Source organism: Dendroctonus ponderosae, unplaced genomic scaffold (genome assembly GCF_020466585.1).
Source record: "Dendroctonus ponderosae isolate FM_Combo_2020 unplaced genomic scaffold, Dpon_F_20191213v2 Dpon_F_20191213_1, whole genome shotgun sequence".
NCBI lineage: Eukaryota > Metazoa > Arthropoda > Insecta > Coleoptera > Curculionidae > Dendroctonus > Dendroctonus ponderosae.
Window position 1 is genome coordinate 56,843,896 of NW_026017110.1, and position 27,212 is coordinate 56,871,107.

The window sequence follows — 27,212 nt, forward strand, 5'->3', positions numbered from 1 at the left end:
TGAATTTAAAGCTGGATCCGCCCCTGGTACAGCTCACAATACAAATTCACTAATTTTCTGCGCTTTTGGATATGAGTCCCACTCCTAAACAATTAAATCAGCAGACAGAAGAAAATTTATTGCATTTGAAATCTGATGCTGGAGGTGCATGCTCAGAATGGATTTCCATTTCCATGGAACATCCAGATCATCCCCCGCTCCATTTACCTTGCAGGCTTCGTGATATTTTTTTGACACCTTGCACAAAGAGACGATAATAATCTGAAGAGTTTAACAGTTTCGGGAACCGTAAAGAGACAAAGATCCAAAGGGCGCTCACCAACCCCGATGGATTGATCAGATTCGAGAGGCCAACGGCAATTCATTTTAAAATTCTGTATGGAGACCTATACTTAATCAAGTTTTGTTAGAAGTTCGGAAACCCTAAAGAGATTGAAGTTTAAAAGACGTTATATAGCAGAAAGGACCAGAAGAAGAAAGGCAAACAGCATTGTCTTCATTAATTAGTCTTTATCGCAAATTCCGAATCTCGTACAGGTAGAATAATAAATTTAAGCATCTTAGAAGCTCACGAAGTTTAAAACGTATATCTTTGCTAAGCGAACATCTGTGAACAGTTGCTGCGTACTACAAAGGGATAGAAGCAGTGCTAACTGTACTAATAATCTACGATATCTACTTAAGAAAAATAAGCATTAAATCTGATTTCAGATAAAATAAATTGATACGAAAAACTACGTAGTTTGATTATAAATCTACCTAATATGTGAGTTATGATTAATTTTAAAGTATTCTGCAATGCAATATGTAGTATAAAAAAAGGAATACTAGCTTGACCAAGGAAATAGTTGAAGGATAAATAGTTTTAAATTAAAGTTAAAAATTAAATCGACTAAAGAATGTTGAAGAAATGTTTTGAAAAAGAGATTGACTTTTGTATGTATGTTATCAATAAGGTTGCAGAAAGTAAAAACATGTTATAACAATAAATTAGTTAATGCACAGAAATGTTTTAAATATTTTAGCTTATTATCCAATATAGGATCAGTTAATCTGTGAGATGGTATATTGACCATTAGTCAACTGATCACAGGAACATTATAAGAAAGCCGGTTGATTCGCTTCAAAAAATAGCTTCAACCATCATCCGATTTGACTCCACCAAACTATTTAACTATTTTTTACCATGATGTCAAAAATAAGTCGTTAATAATTCACCACTAACCACATTCGAAAAGTTGTCAGATCGTGTGAGAGAGTTTTGAAAAAAAAGGTAGTCATTTTGAACATATGTTAATTTGATGCCATTTATATATAAGCACTATTTCCTATCAGTGCATATCTTGTAGATAAGAAAATTAAATGTCACAACTGCAATGTCCTAATATATGATAAGGTCATTTATAACTAAACAAAGTAACTTAATTTAAAAAGTGTACATGTTTACTGATAAATTTTAAACATCCATTGTTGTAAGTTCATTAAGATTTATTTAATATAACACTAAATTTACAATTTACATTTTTTTGGAAGAATTTCGCATCTAATGGATTACCACTGTTGTATGAACAGTGATAATTCAACAGTGCCTTTTAATTTTTACGAGATTTATCGCAGGCTCTCGAATTTGAGTAACAACTATATAAACAAAGAATAACTTTTCATCCTGCATGTATTATTCTTATTCTTATAAGTCAATTAGTCACATAAATAGCAATAGTTTAACTGACATCTTAAGCATCGGATTAAAACTTTAACTTGAATATGAGCATTTGAAAAGTTTTATTAAACCAATTATTTGAGTACTTTCTTGATATCAGTGCAGCTTGATGAAGTAGGTATACGTTTTCCCTAATTATAAATTTCCGATGGCATCTGATTCTTTTAAATTTATGTATTTATTTTCTATGTATTCGTTTGGAATATTGACGATTAATTTTACTTTATTTCTGCTGTACACTTGACGAACTCAATGTGTGGTAATTTTACTATATTACTACATCATGTACCATAATAAAAAAAAACCAAACCTTGATTCGGCAGAAATGTCTCGATATTAAAAAAATATGTTTTGCCTAGATGAGTACAGTTTTTAAAATATTTATGAATTTATGGGGATATAAAAATACAGAATATGAAATACTATTATTTTGAATTACTAACTTCAAAAAACGCATGAAATACATTTTTACGATGTTTAGCATCGTAAAAATCCATAAAATATCCACTCCAAAAATAATAATGTTAGGTTATTCCACGTGTATGTGCCTAATTTACGATAATCAACTTATTTAACTTACATGTTACAAAACTTCTTCAACAGGCTAGTGAACTCTTTCCATATCACAACCAAGTAATCAGTGTATATCTGAAAGCCACATATACATATAAAGGTAGATGTACTTCTACCTACATGGCGAAAATGAGGAAAACCAAGGGAATATTCATTTATTTTTAGTTGACGCTGTGTTTCTAAGTATAGAATCTAAAGCGTATTTTGAAAATGCGACGGACATATAATGAGGTTCATTGAAGACTTCAAATATAAATCGGAGAATGTGTGTGGATTCATGTAGTAAGCTAGTATCTAGCACAATATCACAACAGGTTAAAAATAAGTACTTATCTACTTTTTGAGGTAAATTATCAAATCATATACGTGCTATATAATAATAATTTTATGTTCCGAAGCGATGTAGCATTAGAGGCGACTATATATCCTTCTTATAGCATATAGCATGCCACATATATATAGCTTATAGCAACCAGAGCAATAGCATGCTAGTTACATTTAAAAAAATGTGGGTTGCTAAATAATCGTATCGAGCTTTTTCATAAAACGGAACTCGTCGACACAGGGTGATGAAAAGCAAATAAAAATACTAAACATCTATAACATAATTCAGATAATCAAATTCTCAAATATGTAAGTAAAATCGTTTAAAATCTCCAGTTCTTCCAGTTTCAGCTACGATTTTGCTCATTGGTTGTGTTACCGGTTGTTTTATTAGTAAAGTTGCACCGCAAGCGGTTTAAATATCCATTGGCTGTATAAAGGGTGAAATACTCCTTAAAGCTCCAAACAGGAAGCAAGCATTCTATCAACATCATCCCCGAGGCACTTCATTTGTGAAATAAAGTGTATTAAATGCTACTATGCTATGCCAAATACTTCTTGTTAAATTGAACAGCACTTTGATTCTATGGGTCTTATATTTAATATTTGCTCGAGAACAACAATGCTAAATAGGGGAGATGATGGATCATTCAATTGATTATGGTAGACATAAACATAAACGAGAATACGCAATAATGTAAAATTCAATAGCAATAAAATAGCAGCAATCTGTTTAACGATGCTTGAAACAAACATCTGCTAAGCAGCATCCGCAGATTTTAATTTCGTGGCAAGATTTAAACAAGTTTCGAAAACTGTAACGCCACCATTCACGCTGACATGCTGAAGGAACTCTAGATGAAACCACCTTAATACTTCAAAAAATCAACGGAGGAAACAGGACTGATCAAAGTTTTAGTTATAGAATTCCTGTTTAGGAATAAAATGGGCTTTTGTGCAAGTTGGCATCTTGAAGAAGCATAATTTAAATAGTCTAGGGTTTCGGGAATAATCTGGTGAAGTGCTTATGGTGAAGCCAATGTTATAAGTTTTTTCCCGTTGCCCCAAAAACGTAAAGTTGTTGAAAGCCGTTTATGGGGAGAAATAGTCTCTCGTAGATATTTATTACAACTGCAACTGAATCACAATATTATTTTTTAATATATGTATGTACTTATATAAAAAATGTAACAATGAAATAAAAATATTACACTATTATTATTAAATAACGCAAAAAACTTTACTTAAAATAAATATTCAAAGTGGCCTCGATCTGCGAGTGTCGGCTGGCCGTAAGTAGGTAAACGTTTTCTTTCAAACAACCCCAATACAAAACTCCAGTGGATTTGAATCCGGCGAACGTGTTGGCCACAACATACGCCTTTGACGTCCAAGTAATTCTGAAAGGTGATTTTGCAAAAATGCAAATAAAATGTGTTCATGTCCAAATGTTGAATTTAAATTTGATGCTTGCAATTATTTTCTTTCATAGCATGCAGATTCTCCATTTACCAACTATAAAAGTTATGCATGTTGAAAAGAACACCACGCTTGCATGAAGACTTGTCTGTTCAAAGGGTAGCATAAAAAAATTGGATCTAAGCGTATTTTTCGTAACATTCGTATGCAAAAATATATACTGAATTGAAAGTCTTTCGTAAAAACGGTCTGTTATTGTTTTTGGAATGGCTATCCGATGATCAATCGCTTGTATTGATGTGGTTGAATTTTGACATATTTCTTAAAACACTTCCTCATCATCAACTACGGGCGGGCTCTTTTTTTCACATGTATTCCACAAGGGCGAATCCAGCTTTCAAGTCAGGGGCGGTCATGTAATAGAGATTCAGTCAGGACACGCTTCAATTGAATTATTGAGTGATTTTGTCCTTAATTCTAACCGATTGTTATCAACAGTTTTAAATATGTAAATATTTGAATTATAATTTGAATATTGTCGCCACGCTTAGAACATGACTGATTGATGAAAGAAAGGCACTTTAGAGCTAACGGCCCATTCTAGCAAACACAATTATTCGATTGAGTTTAGAGATGATCTTCTTTCGAAAAATGTAGCTGCAATTTAATATTACTTTATTTATTATGTACACACGAAGAAAGACACTTAGGAGGAATTTAAAAAAGGAGCCTCTGTAGGCAAAAAAATATATTCTTCCAAAAACTCAGGTATTCGGGTTTAAAGGCACTGCTAATTTTTTGACCGAGAATATTTTGCTTGGAAAATCGTCTATTCCGCATTAACGTCTTCATAAATGTCAACATTTTCAGCTAATATTCATTTCTCAAAATTAGTTTTTCAAAAGGTTGYACGCTCTCTGAGTTTGTACTCGTTTTACTTACTCCTTTGCTGTTGCCGMTATCCAATATGAGGTTGGAATAGATTTTATAGCTACTTCTTCGGGCTTTTTGGTGGTTTTGGAACTTTTGAAATATATTGACATCTAACGACGTTACGGGCAAAAGAATGAAGGTGTGTGCAAATTAGACAGTCGAACGGTTGTCAACATTCAGTATTAATTATCTCCCAAACAATTGCCAGGGTCGGACAAGTCTTTGTCAAGACAGCCGAACTCTAGAGAATACCCGTGGCAACCCAGTACATTTTTCGTTTTCAAATATTTCCAACAGTTGCGGAGTTATGGGCAAATAAGTGTGCAAACAATGTGAAAGGCAGTTTAAGTCTCTCTAACTCCAAATTCCATTTTTTCCGTAACTATATGCAAAAACGATGATATTGAAAAGTGGCATTTTGGTCTAAATTCGGCTCTTAGGTGAAAAATTTGCAGATTTGTAATTTTCAAAAATTGGAAAATTTCCTAAATTAAATTCCTAAATTATTCCAAATTTTTTAAAAACTTTTCTGTTGCGCCTAAAAATACATTTTGGGGTAAAAAAATCTGGATGCGCCGCCAAACTTTCCAAACGCAAAACTGCGTAGCAAAAGAGCGTGTTTCCAGGAACAACCAGCGCTTCAGGTCTTTAAACTCCCCTGGGACTGAAATGGTGATCAAAAGGWACTTTGGCCCTGAAACAAGTTTTTACGCCAAGTCTATGGRYTTTTKAAGAGTTTTTGAATTTCTGAAAAATGTTGATATCTGATCGAGTTCCAGGATAAAGAGTGGAGGTATGTACAAGTTGGAGAGTTTTACGCTTACCAATATTCGGAGCMTATTTCCTTCCAAACTGTTACAAATACAAAAWCCTTTATGGACAGGGAATGTGTCGAGAATACACTTTTCAAACAATCTCATGTTCTATTTTGAAAATGAGTTAATCGAATGAATTAGAAATTCAAAGTATTTTGTTCGGGAAATCGTTTTTTCGATCTTAAAATCGTCATAACTTCCAAGTTTTTCAACTGACTYMAATTTTCCGAGATGCAGCTTTTATRGAGAAGCGTACGTTTTTCAACAAATTTGCAAATCGGCCCGATATTAACAGTTACGCAAAAAAATTCTCCATACAAAAAGCTGTTTTTCCAAAAAAATGCGACCTTAAATCCACGAAGAAAACTTTGATAATATCCCTATTAAAAAGTCGACCTTTCGACCTTCAACCCTTATGACTTTCAAGTTTCTCAACTGATTTCAAGTCTGCAAAATCCTATTTTTATGCAAAATCATTGGCTTTAGAGCGACTTTTTTTCTGACTTTTCAAGGATAGATCTTTCATCAGGAGAAGTTTCCTTGYTTAATATGATTTCTTCCSAAATACCACRAACAAGCATGCTYAAAATCGTSTGCAGAAATTACTTATTTTTKCGCAGTTTCTGAAATGCTCAAAGCATATTTATATGACTATGTTCACTTGTAAGCTTAACTAACGTAACGTAACTAACTCAGAACAAAGTATGTAGATGTAATAAGATTTAGTACATACAAGCAATTCCAACTTAGATATCATTAAAAAGCCTTGGCCGTTTCATACAAAATATAATATAGAACATGCATTATAAGTTTACTTTGCGAACTGAAAATGTATGCCAAGTCAATTATGCTTCTTAATCCTACTTTTTTCCAATATTTCAATCAACGGTCTTAGCTGTAGCAAATAATTCTTCAAATTGTATGTTGGCAAATTGGGGAAAGAATGTTGTTCAAGAGAAATTATACAGGGGCTAAAAGGTATCTGAATTGTACGAGAAAGACAATTTCTGTTAATAAACGATGTCGCATCATAAATTTTACGTAAGAAAACCGATGCTTTCCCAGAAAAACTCAAAAAGACACTTTGTGTATTTTAACAACCATTATAAGTTGAGTACATGGAAATCTGCTGAAACTCTCACACTCTGTAGCTTGGAAACGAAGCGTTTGCAGACCGACATTAAATAATTTGGTTTCTTTAAAGCCTGGTCAGGTTCGCTCACTTTAATATGGATATGCTATTATGACACACCCTGAATGGTTCCCAAAACATAATTGCATGAAATGTGCATCGTGATTGAGTAGTGTAAATTAAGTCAAATCATCTATTATAGTAATTAAAACGATGAAAGCAGCTACATAAAAATGAGATCCCTGTATTTAACAATATCCTGTAGAAGCACCACTAGCCAAAACCGATTGCAAATTGACGATCGATCACCAACAATAATGGATCCTTTCCTTGTTATTCGAATAAATAAACCGCACCATTTACATGCAGGGAACGTACTTTTTGGCTATATTTTCCATATAACTTGCTGACACGTTTTCTAAGTGCACCGTATAACGCACATCTCAATAATTCCTTGGAAGTACCAGGCAGATTTCACGACAACATAATAAAGGCATTTTCAATATTGTTAACTATTGAAACTTAAATAGTTTTCATTAACAGTTTTAATTACTGTAGTAGTAATAATTATTTAAGAAATCTTAAAGGTTAACAATCAGCTATTATATATTCGAAATAGTCTTTATGTTATGGGCAGCTTCCAAAATAAAACGGAGTCGCGAAACGCAGTTTTGCACCTGAGCCCACTAATTTGGAACACCATGTATAACCGGCAAGTGTTTGCGCCTGCTGATTGGGTTGCGGCCTTCACGTGGAAGGAGGAGACACTTGAGAGGAGATAATTTTATTTACAAATTAACGATACTCTTTTGTTTGTGCTTTGGAGTGTGAGTAGACTCTCCAAGTTTCGCTGAAGACCGGTCATCTTCGCTGAAAAGTTGGAGTAGGTCTAGGTGTTTTAACTGGTAAGTAATTAAGTATATCTAGTTTTTAATTCTTCATATTCATTGCGAAAAATCACACAGATTAATGAAAAATTATAACCAAAAATTTCTTGAATGTGCGTAAGTGAGTCGAATTACATCAAATATATAAACGAATATATTTTCATATAATAACATATTAACTGTCTGCATTAAAATGTTCCCAATTCAGCATGCCTTAAGCCTTAACTAAGCCCTTGAAAATAGCAGCAGAATTTGCTAGTCATTAATAAAATGTTTTTAATAATCACATTTAATGTGCCAATTGTCTTCAATTTCGGAAGTACGGTGGAGCAAACATGATAAAGAGAAGGAAATGCGTAAAGGTTATTAATAATATCCAAGCTAAAAATTTACCTTGCCAAATGCCTACCTAACGCTTGCAGTTGAGTTTTTCCAAAAAATATCTTTACTTTTCCATTAAAACATAGCTTTCAATCGAACATAATGTATGTATTGATATCTGCTTCATCCGCATGTTGTTCAAAATGTTTATTGAAGAGTGCAATTAAATAAGGGTGCAAGTAAAAAAAAGTGATGTGACAAAAGCCAAATTCAATATAGCAGAAACTGAAAAAGCTAGTTTCAATTAGTGTATTTTCTGTGCTGTATATTGAGCAGCAAATAGTGTGTAATAAAAATAATAACTTATGACGCGCAACTAAAGTATGGTAAGCTCATTTTAATAACAGCGCAGACCACCTTGTTTAATCATAACCATTTAAAGCAGCAGACTGGCCATACATTTAAAATGCGAATAATTATAATAGATCGTTTAGAATGATTATGACGCTCCAAAATGTTACGTTCCTCATTGTAATCCATCACCAATGGGATATCTATAAAGTCAATATCACTAGTTGCACCTTAACAAGAGAGGACTACAATAATGCACTTTAATATGCACAAGCCGTCGGCGATGATTCTTTCTGATAAAAATATATGCCATATTTTGAAGAACCGTCAATATGGAAAATGTAAACGAAAATTTGCTCAAATAGATCTAAATGTTAATATGCCGATTAATACATAAAACTATCCACTTGAGAATGAATAACTTTAAAAGTTAAAGTTAAAAACTCTCATTCATTTAGCATGTCAATATAAAAGTTACATTGTGTAAAAATGAATCGGGATGTTAGTAAATATTGGTTAGAATTAGAGAAATATCCACACGTTAATTATTTGGTTTATAAATCCTAGATCTCCAGTTTCACGAGTTACTGGATATCTGATCATTTAAAAAGCGAAATGGTTCCTGAATTAATATACTTAACTACTTGCAAGGAATAACAATATTCGGAAAATTACATAGGTGTAAATGTTTCAGCAATTTTTTATTAACTAGTTCGTTTATATGATTAGTCTGGTCTGCTGCATGTTAAATGGCTAAAAGTTCAAAGGATTGAATGTTTTTTGGATAAGCGAACTATATAAAGAACAAGTGATTTTCGAACCATCCCGACTCTTAAATACCTACGTTAATACGAATTTTTCAAATATTTTCTATCTTTTCATTAGAATTTTGTAATGGTCTGCTTTGCTTTTACTTTTTGGTGAATGTGTTTATGTTGTGTTTTCAGTTTTTTTATTGTCAATTCATACACTGGATTTATATTCTTCCAGTGTATTTAATAGATTTACGTATGATCTCCATTTGAAGTAACCCCACCAAAAATAATCTAAGGTTGTTCAGTTAATTGACTAGTCCGACTGTTAAATTGTTCAGTTTTTTACCCATCTATTTTGCTACTTGCAGGAATTTTAAGCGCGGATTTCTAAATAGCAATATTTTAATAAGGCGTTTTAAGTTGGCTTAATTTGGAGTACATTCATTAAAGGTTAAAATAGCTCCAAAATAATAATACATTTTAATAGCCATCTACATTTACGTATATATTTTTTATTTTGTCTCAGACATTTAGATGCTGCTGTTGATTCAGGCAGACATATTATTGATATTACGGCCTGTAATTTATTGTGCCACAATATTGCTTAATCTGAACAATATATTTTCTAGAAATTTATTACGGAGCATGTAAACATCTTTATTTAGATTTTTAAAGATTTTGAAACAGACCTGATTCATTATTTAAAAAATCATAAGAGATAGATACATGTTATGCTACAATTGCATTTTGGAGATTCAGACAAATCTAAATAAAATCGAATTTCCCATGAATCAATTCAATTTCCAGATCTAAGGCCCCTTAGAAGTACCGTTTTGTTCTAAAAAATGTTAATTTATGTTAACATGGAACTGTAGTATTATAGTATTTTTATGAAGGTAGCTGATATTTTCATACAATGGTATAGGCATTTAGAGACATCTAGCATTATCAAATCCTATATAGGCGAAAGTAGCCATAAATGTATTTTATATTACAAAATAAAAAAATAAAACCATTTAAAAAATGTGGACTTTGCCCAAGTTTATCTCCTAGAAGTTGGGATTTGCAAAATTTTTGTTGAGCGCAAAATTGTGCACGCTCTTGTCAGTTTTTCGAATTTAACGCACCCTGTACATTTACTTCCCCTTATTGTTAGAGAAAACGTGGTTTCGTCATCGAACGATCTTTGTCGTATGCTAGCGATTATTGATTAAATTTATATACTATTTTTACAGCAGTTGCAAGGAAAATTGGTTCTATTTTTATAATAAAAAAAAAATCTCAATGAACCATAGTAATTGAAAATTAATGACCTTTTTCTAACTTCAGATTAACTATTTTACTGCTACTTTGCCAACATATGTATCTACAAGTATGCATAATTGACTCATAACTTCCTGTTTTCTTCCCCGTTTTTTATTTCTCTCTTTTCACCGAAAAACATGTTCTTCCTTTGAAACATGACGTTTGCTTATGTTCATTTCCTATGCGATTTCATTTTCTTTGTCTGCTTCTATATTTTCCTTCATAGTTACCAGTGAACCAGTTGATGTAAATAATTTGAGTAATTGTGCCATCATCTTTGCGCGTTCGCCTTCTACGTTTCCTTCTCAATAAATTTTTTCATTTGTCAGTCCCGTATTTATTTTCCTTTGTTCACTGCTGTGTCAGGGATGGAAGAAACATTTCCTTGACTGTTTCTATATTGCTTTAAGGATAAATTGCAAATGTAGTAGAAACATGTTTGTTTCCAGCAAAGTATTTAGGACAATGTACAGAACATGTCATTGTGCAAGTTTCTTTACTTTTCCTTCTTCATCTCCATCTCAATATTTATCTGCACTTCTTCATTTTTGTTCTTTCATTGATTTGTGATGGAGTATTTCCTTTACTGTTTCCCCATTTTTTTCAGCACAATTTGCAAATGTATTAGGATCACGACGTCTTATTTATGTTCCTGAACAAGGTTTTAAATACATTGTACCATGCTGCAATATCAACGATGAAACATTCTTTTTATTAAAAAATACAGTTTTTTTTTTCAATTTTACTTTACTTTACTTCACTTTAACTTAAAGCAGTGACAGTTTCAAAGATTTCGATTCAGACTCTTGGCAATGAATGCTTCAGCTATTGAGACGCGTTCGAACACTGGAAACCATATTTCTTTCTTTGTTCTTTTGATGATGTGGTTGGTTTCTGTCGAAAGTCTGTTGTCTTTTGAAATTACAAATAGGCCAAAAAATTATTCTGCGTTTTAAACGGGTGTGGGTTTTAAGTCGGAAGGGTTGCGTTCTGCAAATAGTTTCCCAGACATGAACATGAAAGTGAAACGTCTACGAGGGGAATTAACAGCCTGTTTTGTTTGCTTTTCAAATGGAGATATAGTTAAAATAACTGTAGGTAAAATCACACTTTTCAATTCGGTCCGTACATACATCTAAATAACATAAATGTTTTGACTAAGCGTTGAAAAAAATAAAAATAATAAACATGAAGCTTACAAAGAAACCTAAGCAAAACAATTTTGTCTCTTTAATAAATGTTGAAAATCTCCACCTTGCAATTTTGCAAAGGACAAAGAGTTGTTACTAGAGCTTTCCTATATAGGCGGCACGTTTAAATTCTAGTTGTTGCATTCAATTCCATAAGACAGTAATACAGATAATATATATTCTATCTGAAACCAATTCAAATTCTGCTGATTTGCCATGGTCTGGTTGGTTCCTAAATCGAAGTTATGGCCAATCCATAAGCCAATGCCGGGTACAAATTTTTCCTCCATTCTGTTATTATTGAACCTGAACCAAAATTATGTCACTATTTTGGTCTGCTAGTATTTAGGTACTTAAGTCATACAAATTTATGTAATGTTGCCCTGGTCTCAACCATGTAGGTTCGATATTAAAGTTCTGGATGTGTTTAGTGGCTTACTAAAAACCATTCGGTTTCTTTACACTGTATATTTGATCGAAAACTCAGCAAAACATTTATTTGCATTGCAATGGAATCATCTAATAAAGAGGTTTTTGATTTGGGCTTTTCTGTACTGATGAATATGTAGGGAAATCTAAATACCTGACTCTGACTGAAAGAGGAGAGTTTGGACAAGAGCGGATAAAAACAATATGTCTAAATACTGAGAGGTTGCAGAAAAATACGCAGACCAAATTAAAAATTCAGATAACTGAATAAAAACTACATGATCAATTACCTATCAATCAAATAACTGGATATGATAGGAAAAGAACGTTCCCATGGGTCTAGTTATATATTTATAAAAATCATATGAAACCTTAACCTCTGATAAGCAATGTTCAAATCGAACATGTATGGAATAGAGGGAATTACGAGTACATTAAATTGTGTTAAATCATACTCATCTGATAGGAAGTAAATAGTAGCGATAAGTAACGGAGTTAATAAATCGTTAGATTAAAAAAGCAAGTCTGGTTGACGAAAACTGTGATTTAGCTGAAAACTGTAGATTTATAAAGCACTATTAAATATCAAAGTTTCATTGAAATAATTTGATGTTTTTGGAACCCCACATACAGTACTTACCCAACGACAAAAATTTCGGTTAGTTACGCACTAAGAATTTTAAGTAGACATGAAAGTATAAGCACCAGAAAAAGTACGCAATATTTAAATTTTGACTCGTCAATAAGATACGGAATTATCATGTACGGAGACGAACGAGATATATTGAGAATATTTATTTGTCAGTAGTTTTAAATAATGTTTTAAGTATAGCAACAGATTAAGACGATTTGGAATCAACTGTGGTGATCTTAAAAAATTGAGTATATTGATGGTGTTTGGTATAAACCTTAGAGCAGTAGTAGGTAAAGAAGGTAATATGTTCTGAGAACGCAAAAGATATTCCGATCTCTCTGAATGATTTTTATTTATCCATCAGTTAAAGCTTAAAATAATCAGTGTATTATCTTATCTTGATGGATCCGTAAAATCGTTGATTTGGAACATGACAATAATTTTCATTGGCACTTTAATAATTCGCAATGCACTATAAACCTAATATTTATTTGCACTAGTTGCACCGAAAAAGCCAAATTGAAAATTTTCGAATACACTAGTTTCTTTGGAAATTTACAAAATTTGAAGTGAAAAATTCACATTTAGTCCACTAAATCTTCCCTATTGGCAGTTTTGGCCCTTTAGCATAATATAAATTATCCTATCCTAATATAATATAAAGCGAGAGAAGCAAAAGGGTCATTTATCAACAGTTTTTTCAAGCCGTAGTTGTTTAAAGTTGAGGCAGCAAATGAAGAATTGGAATGTCAAGTATGCCAGTATGCATGAAAAATGTTGCAAACAATTACGACTCACAAGAGATTTCTTAAATTGCGTGAATCAAACAGAAATTGTTTACAGAAACTTTGTAGATATGCATCTAGCGTTTAAAGCCACAACTTGCTATGCAAAAGCTGCTGCACGGCTTTATAAAGAAGCTTTTGAAGTCGAACTTGTACGATCAGCATCATCAAGCAGCCTTTAGAACGTTCACTGCCGACCTGCCTGGATCCATTTTGCAATTATTTTCAGGTCATCGGGACAAGGATGGTCTTCCTCCGTTTAGTTTATCGGTGCGAGGCCTCCATTGCAACAACCTCTTTGTCCATCTGTCGTCCCCGCCCATTCTGTCCACGTGTCCTGTCCCATTCCACTTTAATATTTTTATTAATCGACGGTTTTTGACCGCAGCTCGTGTTTTGTGACGTGATCTCTCAAACTCAATCCAATCATTGAGCTTTCCATTTTTTCATATAAAATTTTACCATTAGACACCTAATCTTTCTGCACAAATAGAGCACATGCTGATCCCATTTGAAATATTTGTCAATTAATATAAAAACTTCGTTTGGTCACTTAACCATTGGTCATGTGACGAGAAGATACGATCTTCTCCTCACATCAAGACCGGAATGAACATTAATGTAAATGACGAAAATTATAGGACCAACAAAACGGTGCATTGTGGCACACCCCATTCCACAATTTTCGGCCTGCTAATAGTATTTACTGTATATCTAACATACTGTATATTATTGTTTAATATATTATTCTTCTTCAGCAGCCTTTCACTATCCACTCTTGGACATAAGCCACTCCAAGCTCCTTCCATCCCTCTCGATTTCCTGCTCTCTGATGCCAGTTTCTGCCTGGAGTCTCTTTGTCCTCCAGCCATCGTTTGGGAGGTCGACCTACGCTTCTTGTTTGTAACCTAAGTCTCCATTGTATTGGGCGCCTTGTCCATCTTGCGTCCTCTGTCTTGTTTGAGGGTGTATTTCCTCATTGCTGATGTGGTCCTGGAGGATAATTCAGGGCATAAGACTCTCTATTGCGCGTAGTGTTGATCTAAGTTTACTTGCTGTTCTGATTGTGAGTGTTGTTTCCAATCGGTAAGTTATTACTGATAGGACGTAGAGACCTTGGCCTTTAGGGTGATCGGACTAACTTTATTCTTTAGTGTGTTGCCTAGTTTTCCTGTGACAGCCCAAGTCATACGAATTCTTCTTCTGATTTCTGCTTGTTGGTTTTCTATTCCGAGTTTTATTTATGTACCAGGTAAACGTATTCGTTGACTATATCAATCAATCTATCCTTCCAAAGGACGACCGGCCTAAAGTTCAATTTTGCTTACAATGGTTTCTTCGAATTCGTACGAATTATTTCGGGTCTGGTGGACGAGCTTCAGTACGTTGCAATGAAATTGCATCATTAGCTCGTTTTCGCATGATTTCTGACGCAAGCAGTTCGGAGGAAAACGTATCCAAAGGACATCGGCCCACAGACTACACACTATTATTAACACGTTCGCGGGCGCACGAGAGAACTGCGTACTTGCCTTTATCTTTGCCAGAAATAACGGCGCCGTAACGCATTCCAATCCATTCACACCGTGCCATTAGAAGTTATCACTTCAGAAATTTTCTATTAACAAATTCACTGTTTCGTTTATTCTCAAACTCTATGTTACACTCTGTAGATTTAAATTAGAAGCTCCATATTACGGATATAATGACCATTTGACTAAGACGTGGTTTGGCTAATGTTTATAATTTTGACTTCTAATGTCTGCAAATAGAGGTTTTTAATAATTACATGAAACTATTTTTATTATTAATAAAAATTCAAATATAAATTAATTTAGACTTGAATAAAACAAATACTTTATTTAAAAAAACAGTGTCTGCTAGCGCAAACTACAGCACAAATACCATGCCATAATACTAAATTAAATCAGGAGTTATTAGTAAATTATTTATTTTTGCAGTACCTATAAGTGATTGATATTAATCAAAAAACGCCCGCTGCAAGAGATGAACTGAAACTGAGACAATTTTTCCATATTTATTACGCATTTATAAGCTTAACGTACGAAATTGAAGACATTTGATAATAAAATGTTCGAGTCCTACTTTCCGACCACATTCGAAAACTACACTATTTCTATCAGAGTAACTGAAAGTAAACATGTAATTTGACAATCAGTTAGTAGATATACATTAAAGTGATAAACATATTTATCTAATTAAGTTGATTTAGGTTCTAATGTGATATAAAAAATTCTTTTGTTGCAGGTTCGAAAAAATCCGACTGCACTAAAGCTGCTCCTCGTGCCGGCGATCGCAGTTGAAGTACGGATTTCTTACGGATAGTTCAGTTTCTCGGCAATATCATGTGTTATCCAAAGGTGTAACGTTTGAGTTTTGCAGCTGATTATCTATCTATCGAATAGAACTTGCATTCAAAATCATCATGAATATTACAGAAGTAAAATCACCTCAGCCAATGTCCAGTGTAGGCTTTCAAGTCTTGATAACAATATCTTTTGTTATTGGAATTGTGGGCAATTCGATAGCATTAGTTATTTTATCAGCTAATCACCCAACAGCAAAAAGAAGAAACAAAAAACATGTTCTCATGCTTAGATGGTTGGCTGTGAATGATTTGACTGCTGCTATTGGGATGTTAGTTTTCACAAATGTAAATAGATATAAGATATTGCCCAAATACTGGACATGTACAGCTCTAGTCTTACTTCGAGGATTTGGTTTGGGTTCAGGAACTGTGGCTTTAATCATGGCTCTAGAGAGATGGTTTGCTCTAACCAGACCATTTGTCTATCAGAAGGTAAGATTTACTTCTTTTTGCGTTTTATTGACTACGGTTAAGGGTTTCTCCCTTCATTTGCCGTCTCGCAGCCTATTTACCACCCTTCGTCAATGCAATTAGACTCAAACGGTTGTTATCGTCTTTTTATTAGTTCTTTAACGACAGTTCATATATGCCCTATTACTCTTAAAACATATAATTTCAATTATTTTACTTTTGCCACTTAATGTGATAACGTGTTTTTCGATCTACATGTAGATACGGGGGTGTAAAAAATGGCGCTGTTTCTTTTCAGGTATATATTCTGTAAAAAATAACTAGGGAATTGGGAATCGGGATTCTTTCAACAATTAAATAATAAATTTGGTAATAATATTTTAATGTGCAGATGTAAATAAAAGTATTTAAAAACTTTTTTTAAAGCTTCTTTAAAAGCGCTTGTTTAAAAGTTCAAAATCAAAACAAGCGGCGCAAGACCTAGAAATTGGTTTCCGTTACTGAGTTAGTGCTTATTCATGTGGATCAAACTCAAAATTGTCTTAATCGTTGCAAATTCCCCACGCTTCCACAACTTTTCCTGGATGGAAAAAAACAATTTTGTACATATTATATATTTATTTTGTACATAATATTATTTGATCTATTTAGTCACCTTAAGAAACATAGTCTTGCACCAGATATGCAAAGTTGATAAATTGCGTGAGATTTGCCAACAAATATTTGCCTGGTTAGATGGATGGATAGGTACCGCTATTTTTCATTAAAAAAATGAAGTAAGCGTAATTTGCCCAAAAAACAAAGTAAACAATGAAAAATTTTGCATTTTTTTGTAACATTTTATATTTTTATCTTCAAGAGTAAGTATCTTGAAGAAGTAAACTCAATTTTTCAACTTTTCACTTTCCATATATTGATCATATAAAATGAGCAAAATTGTCGCCATTCCGTTCAAATGATTACTAATGAAAACCGAAAAACTTGGAAAATTTTGAACTTAGTTGTTGATGCAATTTACACTTTGATCTTAGCATGATTTTATAGTAGTTCTTGGGCCAGTTGGCAGACTATTAACTAGAGCTAAATATTTCAATTAAAACATGTTGGCACTTGTTTAAATTTACAAAGATTTTCTACTTGTAAAAACCGCGTTTCTTATAAATATTTGTGAACAATAATAGCGAAAATCATACATGAATACAAATAATTTTCGTAGACATAACAGAACCCTGTCTGAGTTGTATTTTGCAGTAATTTTTTGAAATGTTTTTGCTTCTTTACTTTTTTGCAAAGACATTATCATATTACTAGCAATTAATGTTTGTTGGCTTGTATTGTAGATTTAAGTGGTTCTTATTCAACTTCTTTGGTTCCGGCGAAATTCCGATGGTAAAATAAATATTAATAAAGGATACAAAGTGCAGTTTTAAATGTAAAGGTTGGCGTTTCTATATTTATACTTGTCTAGAGAATATAGTGAGTGTGAGATTGTGCCTAAAAGACGCAAATAGATTAATATTAATGCATAAACTACTAAAAAATCAGTTATAAAATATGGATAAATATGTACAAATTTTATATAATTAGTGTACGCGCTCTAATAGAGGTATTTAGATTGCTTTGCAAACTCAGATCGATTGAGAACATATTTCATTTTGCTGGGCTGATAAGAGAGGTACTTGCTAATGTTGAACTTATTATTTGGACTGAACTACAAACATCCAGAGCTTCTGGATATGTTTCCGAGGAATAGGGCCGAAAAACATCACTTTTATAAATATAAATATAATTTAAAAAAATGAATGAGTCGATGATTTGAGTCGTCAAAATACAGTATTTAGTTACTTATTATGTTCTCTAGACTACTAATATAAAAACGCTATCGGAACTTAAAGAGGCTTTGCTTGAAACTGTAGAGTTTTTCGGGCTATACTGAAAAATAAACATAAAGTGACGTTTCGCATGCACTCTCAGATATGTTTCGCTCGAAAGCTTACAGTGGACTTCTAATCATCAGTCCAGTGCAAGTTTTTGAGCTAAACATCTCTGAGGATGCAAGCCACCAAAACTATCTTTTCCTCGACGGTTTAGAGGATCCAAAAAACTCCCAAGCTAAGTTTGATACATGCATTAACTTATTTACTTTATCAATATTATGAATAACTATTTGTCTATGTAAAGCGATTAAATAGGTTACACAGAGTATTTTAGAGTGGTGGTGCCAAAAAATAGAGGAGATTCCGCTAAGCAAAATATGGAAATAAGTTAATATGAACATTGGTTCACAAATTTTTCAGATACAAAATGCTGCATTCTTGCAGAATTTTGTTCAAAAATGATGCATTCTTGCAGAATTTTGTTCAGAATACCACAAAGCACGGTGAGACTTGGCAATGCGTGCATGCCATCAGGAGGTTGTCATTCGCAATATTTTTTTAAATTGTCATAGTTTATTAATTTAAAAATATTAAACTCTGAAAATAAAAATCGCCTTTTTTCGAAACTAGATTGAGATGCCGACATGAGACAAGAATACTTAGAAGAATACACTAGAAGGTAAAAAGATATAATTGTAAATGCCGCTGAAAATGGTCATAAGTGATACCAATTGTCAAAATTAATTCGCTATTATTTAAGTTGAATTAGTCGGAAACCGTCATTAGTAGTATCTACTCAATATTTTCCAATGTCTACGACGTATTGAAAAGACTATCAATTTTCTATAGCCTTGTATTGGTATATGTGTGATAAATACAATTGAAACTCTATATTTTAATGCTCTAGTTTCTCTGAATCAGCATAATTCAGTTGTTGATATGAGGTGTTCTGTTTTCCATTGCGAAAAATTACTTAAATGATATGTGTATAACCATAATTTACAATTATAGCACTTTGATTGGATGGAAAAATAAACTTGATCCGGCATTACTTGTCATGAGAAAAGAATATGTATATAATTAATGTGACGATTTGTGCGTAAAAATAATTTAACGACTACCTACAACATGTGTTTAAACCATCTTGTGCTTCATTAATTCATAGAAGTTTGATATTTCACCGATTGTGGAATTCATATACTTGCACCATATACTTGCACCAAAATTATTTGAGGGAAAATTGAAAATAATTTAATTAGTAAACGGTTTTATAATAGAATGCCGTAACACCAATTAGTAACCATATAATTGCACTTTTCTTAGGAAATTATGGAAAGTAATTTTTATTGAATTGATTTTACAATTCTAATTGTAGCGTCTGGAAGAAATATTTTTACATAATTTATTAAAATGTTGCAATTTTTATAATATTTTAATATGTATCTATATTTTGAAATGAAATCCTGAATCTTGCGCGCCTCGTAAATGTTGATTTGAAAATGCACGCTTTTACGTATCTATATACTTTTCAACGTAAAGCCAGTAGCAACTCGAAAGAATGACATATATATAGGAGACATTTTTTTATAAATGAAATTGTGGGGTAACCTTGCACTTAAATGTCTGATATTCAAATTTTGTATAACTTTTTGTGACAAATATAGCAGAGTTTACTCAGGCACGTTGTTAACTGAATCGAATTACCAATTCTCCATCCAAAGATATAAAAACGAACTCTGTGACTCAAATAGTTCTTGAACAACGTCGAAAAAGGTGGCGTCATGTTTCAGTCGATTTCACAATTTAAAAGAAAACAGACAAAACTAAAACTCGCGACTTTTTTTAACAAAGAAAAAAAAAACTGGAACCCATATTTGCATATCTTGAACGGTTCGTTGGAGACAAGCTTCAGATGAGCTTAATATAAAAATATAAAGCCGTCCAAAATATTCGCAAAGTTTACAAATACACTACGAAAGAACCAATAGCTGGGGGAATATGGGACTAAAAGTTCTACATGTACATGGCAGCCAGGAGCAAAGTAATGCTAAGTTTACCGAAAGCTGCGTAGTGCCACCTGGAACGAAATAATAAAATGTGTTTAACAACAGCAGGAAAGCTGTCCAAAGCCAATCTTATTTGAAATCAGCAAAGCAAAAAGAGAGAAATATAAAGAATTCATAAAACTTCAGTTGTTTGTCGGAAAACTAAACTCAGTTCAAGCTAAAACATTTATAGATTAGAGATAATTCTTACCAGGTTTTTGCAAGCTGACGCCCCATCCTCCATTTTATACCCAAGAAGTTCACTACCCTTTCACAAACTACCGCAGCCTACTAAGCCAGTATCCAAGAATTTAGTTCGAACCTAGAGCCTACTAGTTCTGCTTCTACGCATCTTATTTTTTCTACTACTGTATCGAAACCAATGCAGCTGATAAAGTCATTTTTCTCATCGGGAGTTTGGAAATTTCTAATCAGACTTTCGCAAAAAAAAATACATCTTTGCAACAGTCGAGGGTTGCCATCAAAAGGTGTTATATTGTCTGCTTGAAAACTTAGGTGACCAATGTCACGATGAGTTACCATACTTTGTAATTATACTTATTTTCCTAATAATGAATTTGTTGTATCTTTTTTTTGTTTCTACTGCTTAGTTACTAAACCAACAAATCAATTTACTGAAAAAGATTTCCGTGTTGACTACGATTGGAATTTTTAATTAGGGTTGCAATGAAAATTTACAGTACCTTAATTTTAATTAAAAAGCGAAAATCAATTTGTGTTTTGAATTGGTGAAACGGAATGAGCACTTACATTAGAAGTCACAGAAGAATGAGCTTTATCGAATGTTTTTATCCTAGTCTAAGGAACCTAAGTGAGGAAATTTTCATTTTGTTTGGTGGAAAAACTTGGTGTTGTGGTTCATCAATCGATGTGCTGTTGGTATTCAATGGATTCGCGATTTTTGTCGATTCCATTCGATTTTGAAATGTTTTGGACTGCGCCAGTTAAGTTTGGTACCACCCAAAATACTTTTTTTAATATCTATTTCAAAGCGACGAGTTACAATATGTCGAGCTTACAACCTTATTATTATAACTTAGTTACGTTTGATCTGTGACTGCATTTGTATCTTAAAAATACTTACTTTGCTTAAATGCAGATGTACATTCTGTTTAGGGTGTTGGTTACACTGTGGTGAATGTCAAATGCAAAAAATGCAAATGACCCGATCAATTTGGAATTTTGATCAAGCGTTCTTGTAACTGTAAAATCAAGACTATAGTCTAACCGTTAACATACTAATGTGAATATTTAGTCCCTCAAATTTTCCGCCTGACTATGCTGATGGATATTCACGAATTTTTGTGCGAATTTATCAATTTAGTCCCATTCTCATTCCTAATAATTTCAATCCTTCTGGATACCTAAGTGTACTGTAGTTGGTCAAATAATTAATGGAGAAACACATTTTGAATGGGCACTGTAAAAGCAGACAGAAAAGCAGATGATGGTTTGAACGGGTAAAATCACATTTATAGCCCAATTTTTTTTAACGTAAAATACCGCTTTTAGAACCACGCAGCCAAAATTATATATCTTATGATACGTAGTTCTTAATTGACACACCAAATACGGTTTTGTCCAATAAAGACAAAGATTATTATTTCGCATTTTGGTAAATTTCTACCCATGACTCGCCAAATTTGCATATCGCAAACGAGAGTAAATTAGGAAATCTTGAACAGAAATAGACAAGCCGCAGTATTTTGAGATAAATAATATGATGCCATATAACACGAAAGCGAGATGAAATAATATAGTGAATAGTTACATTTTTTTACATAAAACAAAAATAGTTTTATCATTTTAGCATAAATTATACGTTGAAGTGTTTTAAGCTACTTTTGTGATTTAATTGAATTAATCACCGTTTTCATTTAATCACTGAAATCTTGTTTTAGTTAGTGACCTATGACGTTCTCAAACGAACGTTATGTTGCTTGTGGTTGGGAGCTCTTCTTCTTACGTACGCACCTTTATTGGGATTTGGACTGTATTATGACCCTGATAAAGAAGTTTGCCTTAGATACAAAGTGGCTGAAATACTTAAAGATCGACTCTATGCATGGCTCTATTTTGCAATTGGTAGGACATTATTTTATCTTGAAGTTTGATGTATGAGGTAATACGGGTTTATTTAATCTTCTTCCGCAGGTTGTTTAGTGTGTATTAGCATTGCATTTTGTAATGTGGCAGTGGTACTGGAATTGTCCAAAATAAGATCACAAAATCGAATCTTGATCAGGCGAATTAGTCGTTCCTTAATTGTGAACAGAACAGGAAATTCACGGCATCAACAAACACCCGAGGAAGTGGCTTTTGCCAAATTAATGGCATATATTTCCGTAATTTTTTGCCTTTGTTGGGGACCACAAATTGTAAGTAGATCTATATTAGTTTGATTTTAAGTTTTTATGATTGATGAAACGGTCATAGAATGTGCTACCTTAGGGTAATAAATAAGGAATTGCGCATGAACTTTACACTTACGATAATGGAAAATAAAAACGAAGATGAATATTTTCCATTTCGCCATAAAAAACATGTTTGATAAAAATAACTTGCGAGAACTTGAGTTATGGGGTTTCTAACAAATCATTAGTTAATGAATAATTGCTTTCATTAAGCTTAGTATGCGATTGCTCCATATATCACTTCCGTATTCTACATCGCTTTTAATATTCGCCGTTAATTAGCAAGATAATTAATTTTCCGTGACAGCAATTCGATTTTGAGTATATTATGGTTTGCCTTTTCCAAACTTTGGATTTTTCCTCTTCACTTTTCACATTGCTGTGTTAAGTCAACACTTTCTTTAAATAAATCCCATATTAGACTCTATGAAGGTACGTGATTGAGCTCTTTACTTAGCATCCAAATCCAAATGAGCATTTTAGGACAAGATATATTAGCAAAGCCATGTCCTTATTAATGATATGTAACTAAATGCTCGTTATTGAGAAATGTATGTTCGAATACATGCTTAATTGAAAATATAATTACATTTTTCAATTATTTCAGATAACAGTTCCAATATCACAACTTGGATATACGTCAGTTGCATCTAAGATTTTTTCAAATATTGCGGATATGTTTATGGGCTTCTATTTTACTTTGGATCCTTTTGTTTATGTTTTGCTTCGATACATTGAAAAGGGAAATTTAGGACTAAATTGTTGCTTTCTCAAGAGAAGAAAATCCACCAGCAGCATCCCTACCACTACGACCACTGGTGGAGGAGGTACCCCTAATGCGGTTTTAATTTCGCCGCCTTCTTACCCTGCACCTCCTAGTGCATAAAATGTGTGTGCTTAACTGTTTTCACAACTTTAACTGTTCTTATTAAACGTACATAACCGCTTGAAACACAGCTGTTTGTAATGTTTAACTGACTGGTAATATTTGAAAGATAATTGGTTGGCCGAATTTGAAAGACCAAATTCCTAAGTTGCATGATCTGTGAAAATTAATTTGTGCATCACGCATTTGAGTGAACAATATAATGCTTGAAAAATCCTAATTTCCATATATCTACTATTCCAAGTCTTTCTCTAAGTAATTGGTATAATATCTCGTAATTCATAACAGTGGAATATATAAGTATTAAAAGCTGTTGGTACTATTTTGAAGGAAATAAAGCTTGTCTAAAGAAGTTTTTGCTATTGCTTAGCAGAATTTATCGCTAATAGTAACATGCACGGGCCACAGTATAATTTTTAAAGTTTTAGATAAAATCCTTTCAAATATTTTACAACCCAGTTCGGAAATATTACAGGTTAATTTGATTGAATTACATTTTGAAATTAAGTGCCTACCAAAGTTTATGTATTATTTAAAGGTACCGTTCAATATTTATAGTTACTTTTAACTCTCAAAAGACTGACTTTTTATAATTATTTATTATATCATCTATATTATACATATTATTTATTTATGAGTGGGGAAGAATTGTACTCAATACGCTAACTCATTACCAAATAAAAGCACTGGATTTGTTGGTTGCAAATAAAGAATTACAATAAATTCAACTCTTTATTTATTAAAAAATGGGACTAAATGCAAAATTCAAATAATGCATTTTTGCAATGCTATGCTTTGATTATTTACTCCGAGAGTTTCTTTTCTATAGCATATAATCAAGGCAATGCTTACATTAAATTATCAACTTTACTAAAGGGAAACCTGGCTGAGAAGATTTGTCGGAAATCTGGGTAGATTTGCCGAGCCTGAGCCGCGGCAAAATTCCTTTGATGTTTCGTCAAAACACCGACAGACGATCCATTTTTTGTCGGTGTTTTGACGAAACTTCAAAAGAATTTGCCGCGGCTCAGGCTCGGCTCGTCACGTCTGGACGCAGTATTACATCAGTCGAGCGAAGCTTTATCCCTACAARAACTGRGCTTTAGCTTGAATTACGTGCTATGTTACCATTGGACATACCATAGGTACTCAAAATTTATWMTATTGGAAACCATTTTGTCATTATGCATTYGCTCTTCTCCTCSTCAGAATTTATTGCAACGGAAGAATCTTGTAAGAACGCTAAACCGGTCGCGTGATATCTAACGCGTTTGTAATTGGTCGGCAGTAGGCAGGATTTCTGCACAGAGCATTTCGATTGGCTCGTGTTTATGCTTTCGTTAACTTTCCATTACACCCATTAYAATAAATAATATCATAAATACACTGACTGCTACTCTGTTGCAATCTAGTGGGTGAATTAGGTAATCTATATTACCTAATGAGTCCATTTATTTTGATACAAAATTGATAAAAAAGTGTTGCTCTCGCTTTGACGAAGAAGCTTTCAGATGGAAGTATTTGGACATAAAGTTTAAGTTTATAAAAATGTTTAAGATTCCGTACATTAGTTTTGCGTATGTGATCACTATGCATACGTGTGTGATTACTAGAAAAGTTCAAAAATCAGTAAATATACGAGAACTCTTCGTTTGAACAATTTTAAGTTACACTCATAACGTCTATTCAATACAGGATGTCCCATAATAAGCACGTGATAAAAAACACTGCGACATTCTTTGGTTCAAAAAAAGGCAATCTGATCTAACTTTTATTTAAAAAAATGTCTGACTCATCTACTATTTATGGTCAAAGTTCTTCAACAAAAATATGTTTTTTTAAATATCGAGTGAACGAAATTATGAATTTTAATCAAACTTCCTCTGAACTTGGCCTGTGAATAGTACATATATTGTGCGTCTTTCAGAATTCAGTGTGCTCGAAGAAGGTATATTTATTTTCACTATCCATAGAAATTGTGGACATAATGCCTACAACATTGAGCTTAAGCTTCTGTGATATCCTCCAGAATGATTCGTACGTTTCATTCGCTCCATTCGATAATTTGTTTATCAAATTTTACTCATGGGTCAACAACTCAAAATAGAAAAATACGAAATCTATAAAAATCCTTTTTATGTCTTAGTAGATTCATTCATAGTCGAGCAGGTCCTAGTGCAAACTTTCTGACTTCCAGTGCAAAATGACGAAATATTTGCATGAAATTATACGCAAACCCACAGTGAATATTTTAAGTACCTTCTTATTACTTTAGACAACACAACAACATTGTGATACATTTTTTGCTTGAAATTTTTCTTCTCAAAAACTGCATGCAATACCTATGTATACACATACATTAGTCAAAGAAATTTCTTGGAATATGTTTTATTCAACGCGCCAAAGTGGTGGAGGTTAATGGAAGGTGATAAGCCCTATTACATATATTGGTGGGAAAATGTTTGCGCTCAGGTAAGCTTTTAGAAAACACGAGACCAATTTTAATACAGCTGATTTGAACTAATTAAAACCAAAGCAATTTAATGCTGTCATAGACTTTATTATAACTCTATTATAACAGATCAATAATTTCCTGAGTTTATTTAATGTTAATTATTTACATTCTGCTTGAAGTTTTTTCGTTCAATCACATACGTAATTTTCAAGCGAGTTCAAAGGCTATTTACTTCAATCACCCAATATTTAATGTTATTTTTTCTTCTGATCAGCAAGCAAGGACTTTTCTCTGTGTTAATCGTAACTAACTTTGCACCTGTTACAACTTACAAACAACTTTGAAGAATGTTTTTATGAAATAAATATATATGTACCTATCTATTTTCTTGTAGAATCAAGCAAATGGAGTACCCAGGAAACCAGTGGGTTATATTTAGAATAAACAGAATCCCTAACAGCTAAACAAATTATTAGGAACTTAAGTAATTCCAACAAGTTCCAGCTATCTTGAAATCCTTCATTTGTTAGAGCAAACATATATTTTGACTGAAATGTGAGGGTTTACCTAATAAGCAAACGTGTTCTAAGTATAAATTATTTAAGGCATCATTATTTTTCATTATTCATACACATCTACACTCGATATTTATCTAATTAAGTCACACTATTCATTTTGGTATTATGTTCATCTCACCTACTGTTGTACTGCAAGTAAAATAGTATAGAATTCAAATAAATAACATACGCTAACACCAAAAATATTTAGTTACTCGTTGTGTTTCTGACAATGGACTGATGTTTTTGTGATAGAAACTGCATTTTATGCATTATTCATATGTGCTTATCTTAATATAGAGTCACTTTAAAAAGTAATACATATCCTAGGAAATATATTCACACCTTAATTGAAAACACATGTGTATTGTTTTATTTCAATATAAAGTCCAAACTGTCTGGTTATCCGGCAAAGTACCACCTGGTTTTCCACCGCTACTCAGAAATTCCCAAATAATGCATTGTACGACAAAGTAAATCATTAACATTAAAAAATGTCGAAAAAGAAATAATTAAATTCCAAAATAAACCAAAAAGCGAAATCCCTAATAGTATAGGAAGTGCTGGAAGGAGACACCGCCACT

At 32.8% G+C, this 27,212-nt stretch overlaps 2 protein-coding genes across 7 annotated transcripts in view; one reads left to right on the forward strand and one right to left on the reverse strand.

Moving 5' to 3' along the window:
• LOC109537947 (alpha-taxilin) overlaps nt 1–2,455 on the reverse strand; it is a 9,163-nt gene extending 6,708 nt beyond the window's left edge. For 2 of the 4 annotated variants that reach the window (XM_019904940.2, XM_019904939.2), the window contains exon 1: nt 2,301–2,444. The gene's annotated coding sequence lies outside the window, so the exon portion shown is untranslated. Of the gene's footprint in view, nt 1–2,300 lie in introns of all 4 variants that reach the window. The other 2 variants (XM_019904941.2, XM_048661547.1) reach the window with 2 other exon arrangements.
• A 5,240-nt stretch (nt 2,456–7,695) lies between these two features.
• On the forward strand, nt 7,696–26,989 carry LOC109537948 (prostacyclin receptor). 3 transcript variants are annotated; one of them, XM_048669063.1, is made up of 6 exons: nt 7,696–7,821; nt 15,842–16,394; nt 22,218–22,401; nt 22,471–22,694; nt 23,338–23,619; nt 26,466–26,532. In XM_048669063.1, exons 2-5 carry the CDS (start codon nt 16,020–16,022, stop codon nt 23,614–23,616), a joined length of 1,062 nt encoding a protein of 353 aa, XP_048525020.1. In that variant the 5' UTR covers nt 7,696–7,821; nt 15,842–16,019; the 3' UTR covers nt 23,617–23,619; nt 26,466–26,532. The 3 variants fall into 3 exon arrangements, with proteins under 3 accessions (XP_048525020.1, XP_019760501.1, XP_019760502.1); XM_019904943.2 differs by having other exon boundaries at nt 7,697–7,821; nt 23,338–23,557; nt 26,466–26,989; XM_019904942.2 differs by having other exon boundaries at nt 23,338–26,989.
• Nucleotides 26,990–27,212: the final 223 nt, after the last annotated feature.

What these genes read in the sequence shown, in the direction of transcription:
- LOC109537948 (XM_019904942.2), top strand. Translation starts at nt 16,020, where the DNA reads ATGAATATTACAGAAGTAAAATCACCTCAGCCAATGTCCAGTGTAGGC. An exon ending in ATGGCTCTATTTTGCAATTG is followed by an intron (nt 22,402 to 22,470) that starts GTAGGACATTAT and finishes CTTCTTCCGCAG; the next exon opens with GTTGTTTAGTGTGTATTAGC. An exon ending in TTTGTTGGGGACCACAAATT is followed by an intron (nt 22,695 to 23,337) that starts GTAAGTAGATCT and finishes CAATTATTTCAG; the next exon opens with ATAACAGTTCCAATATCACA.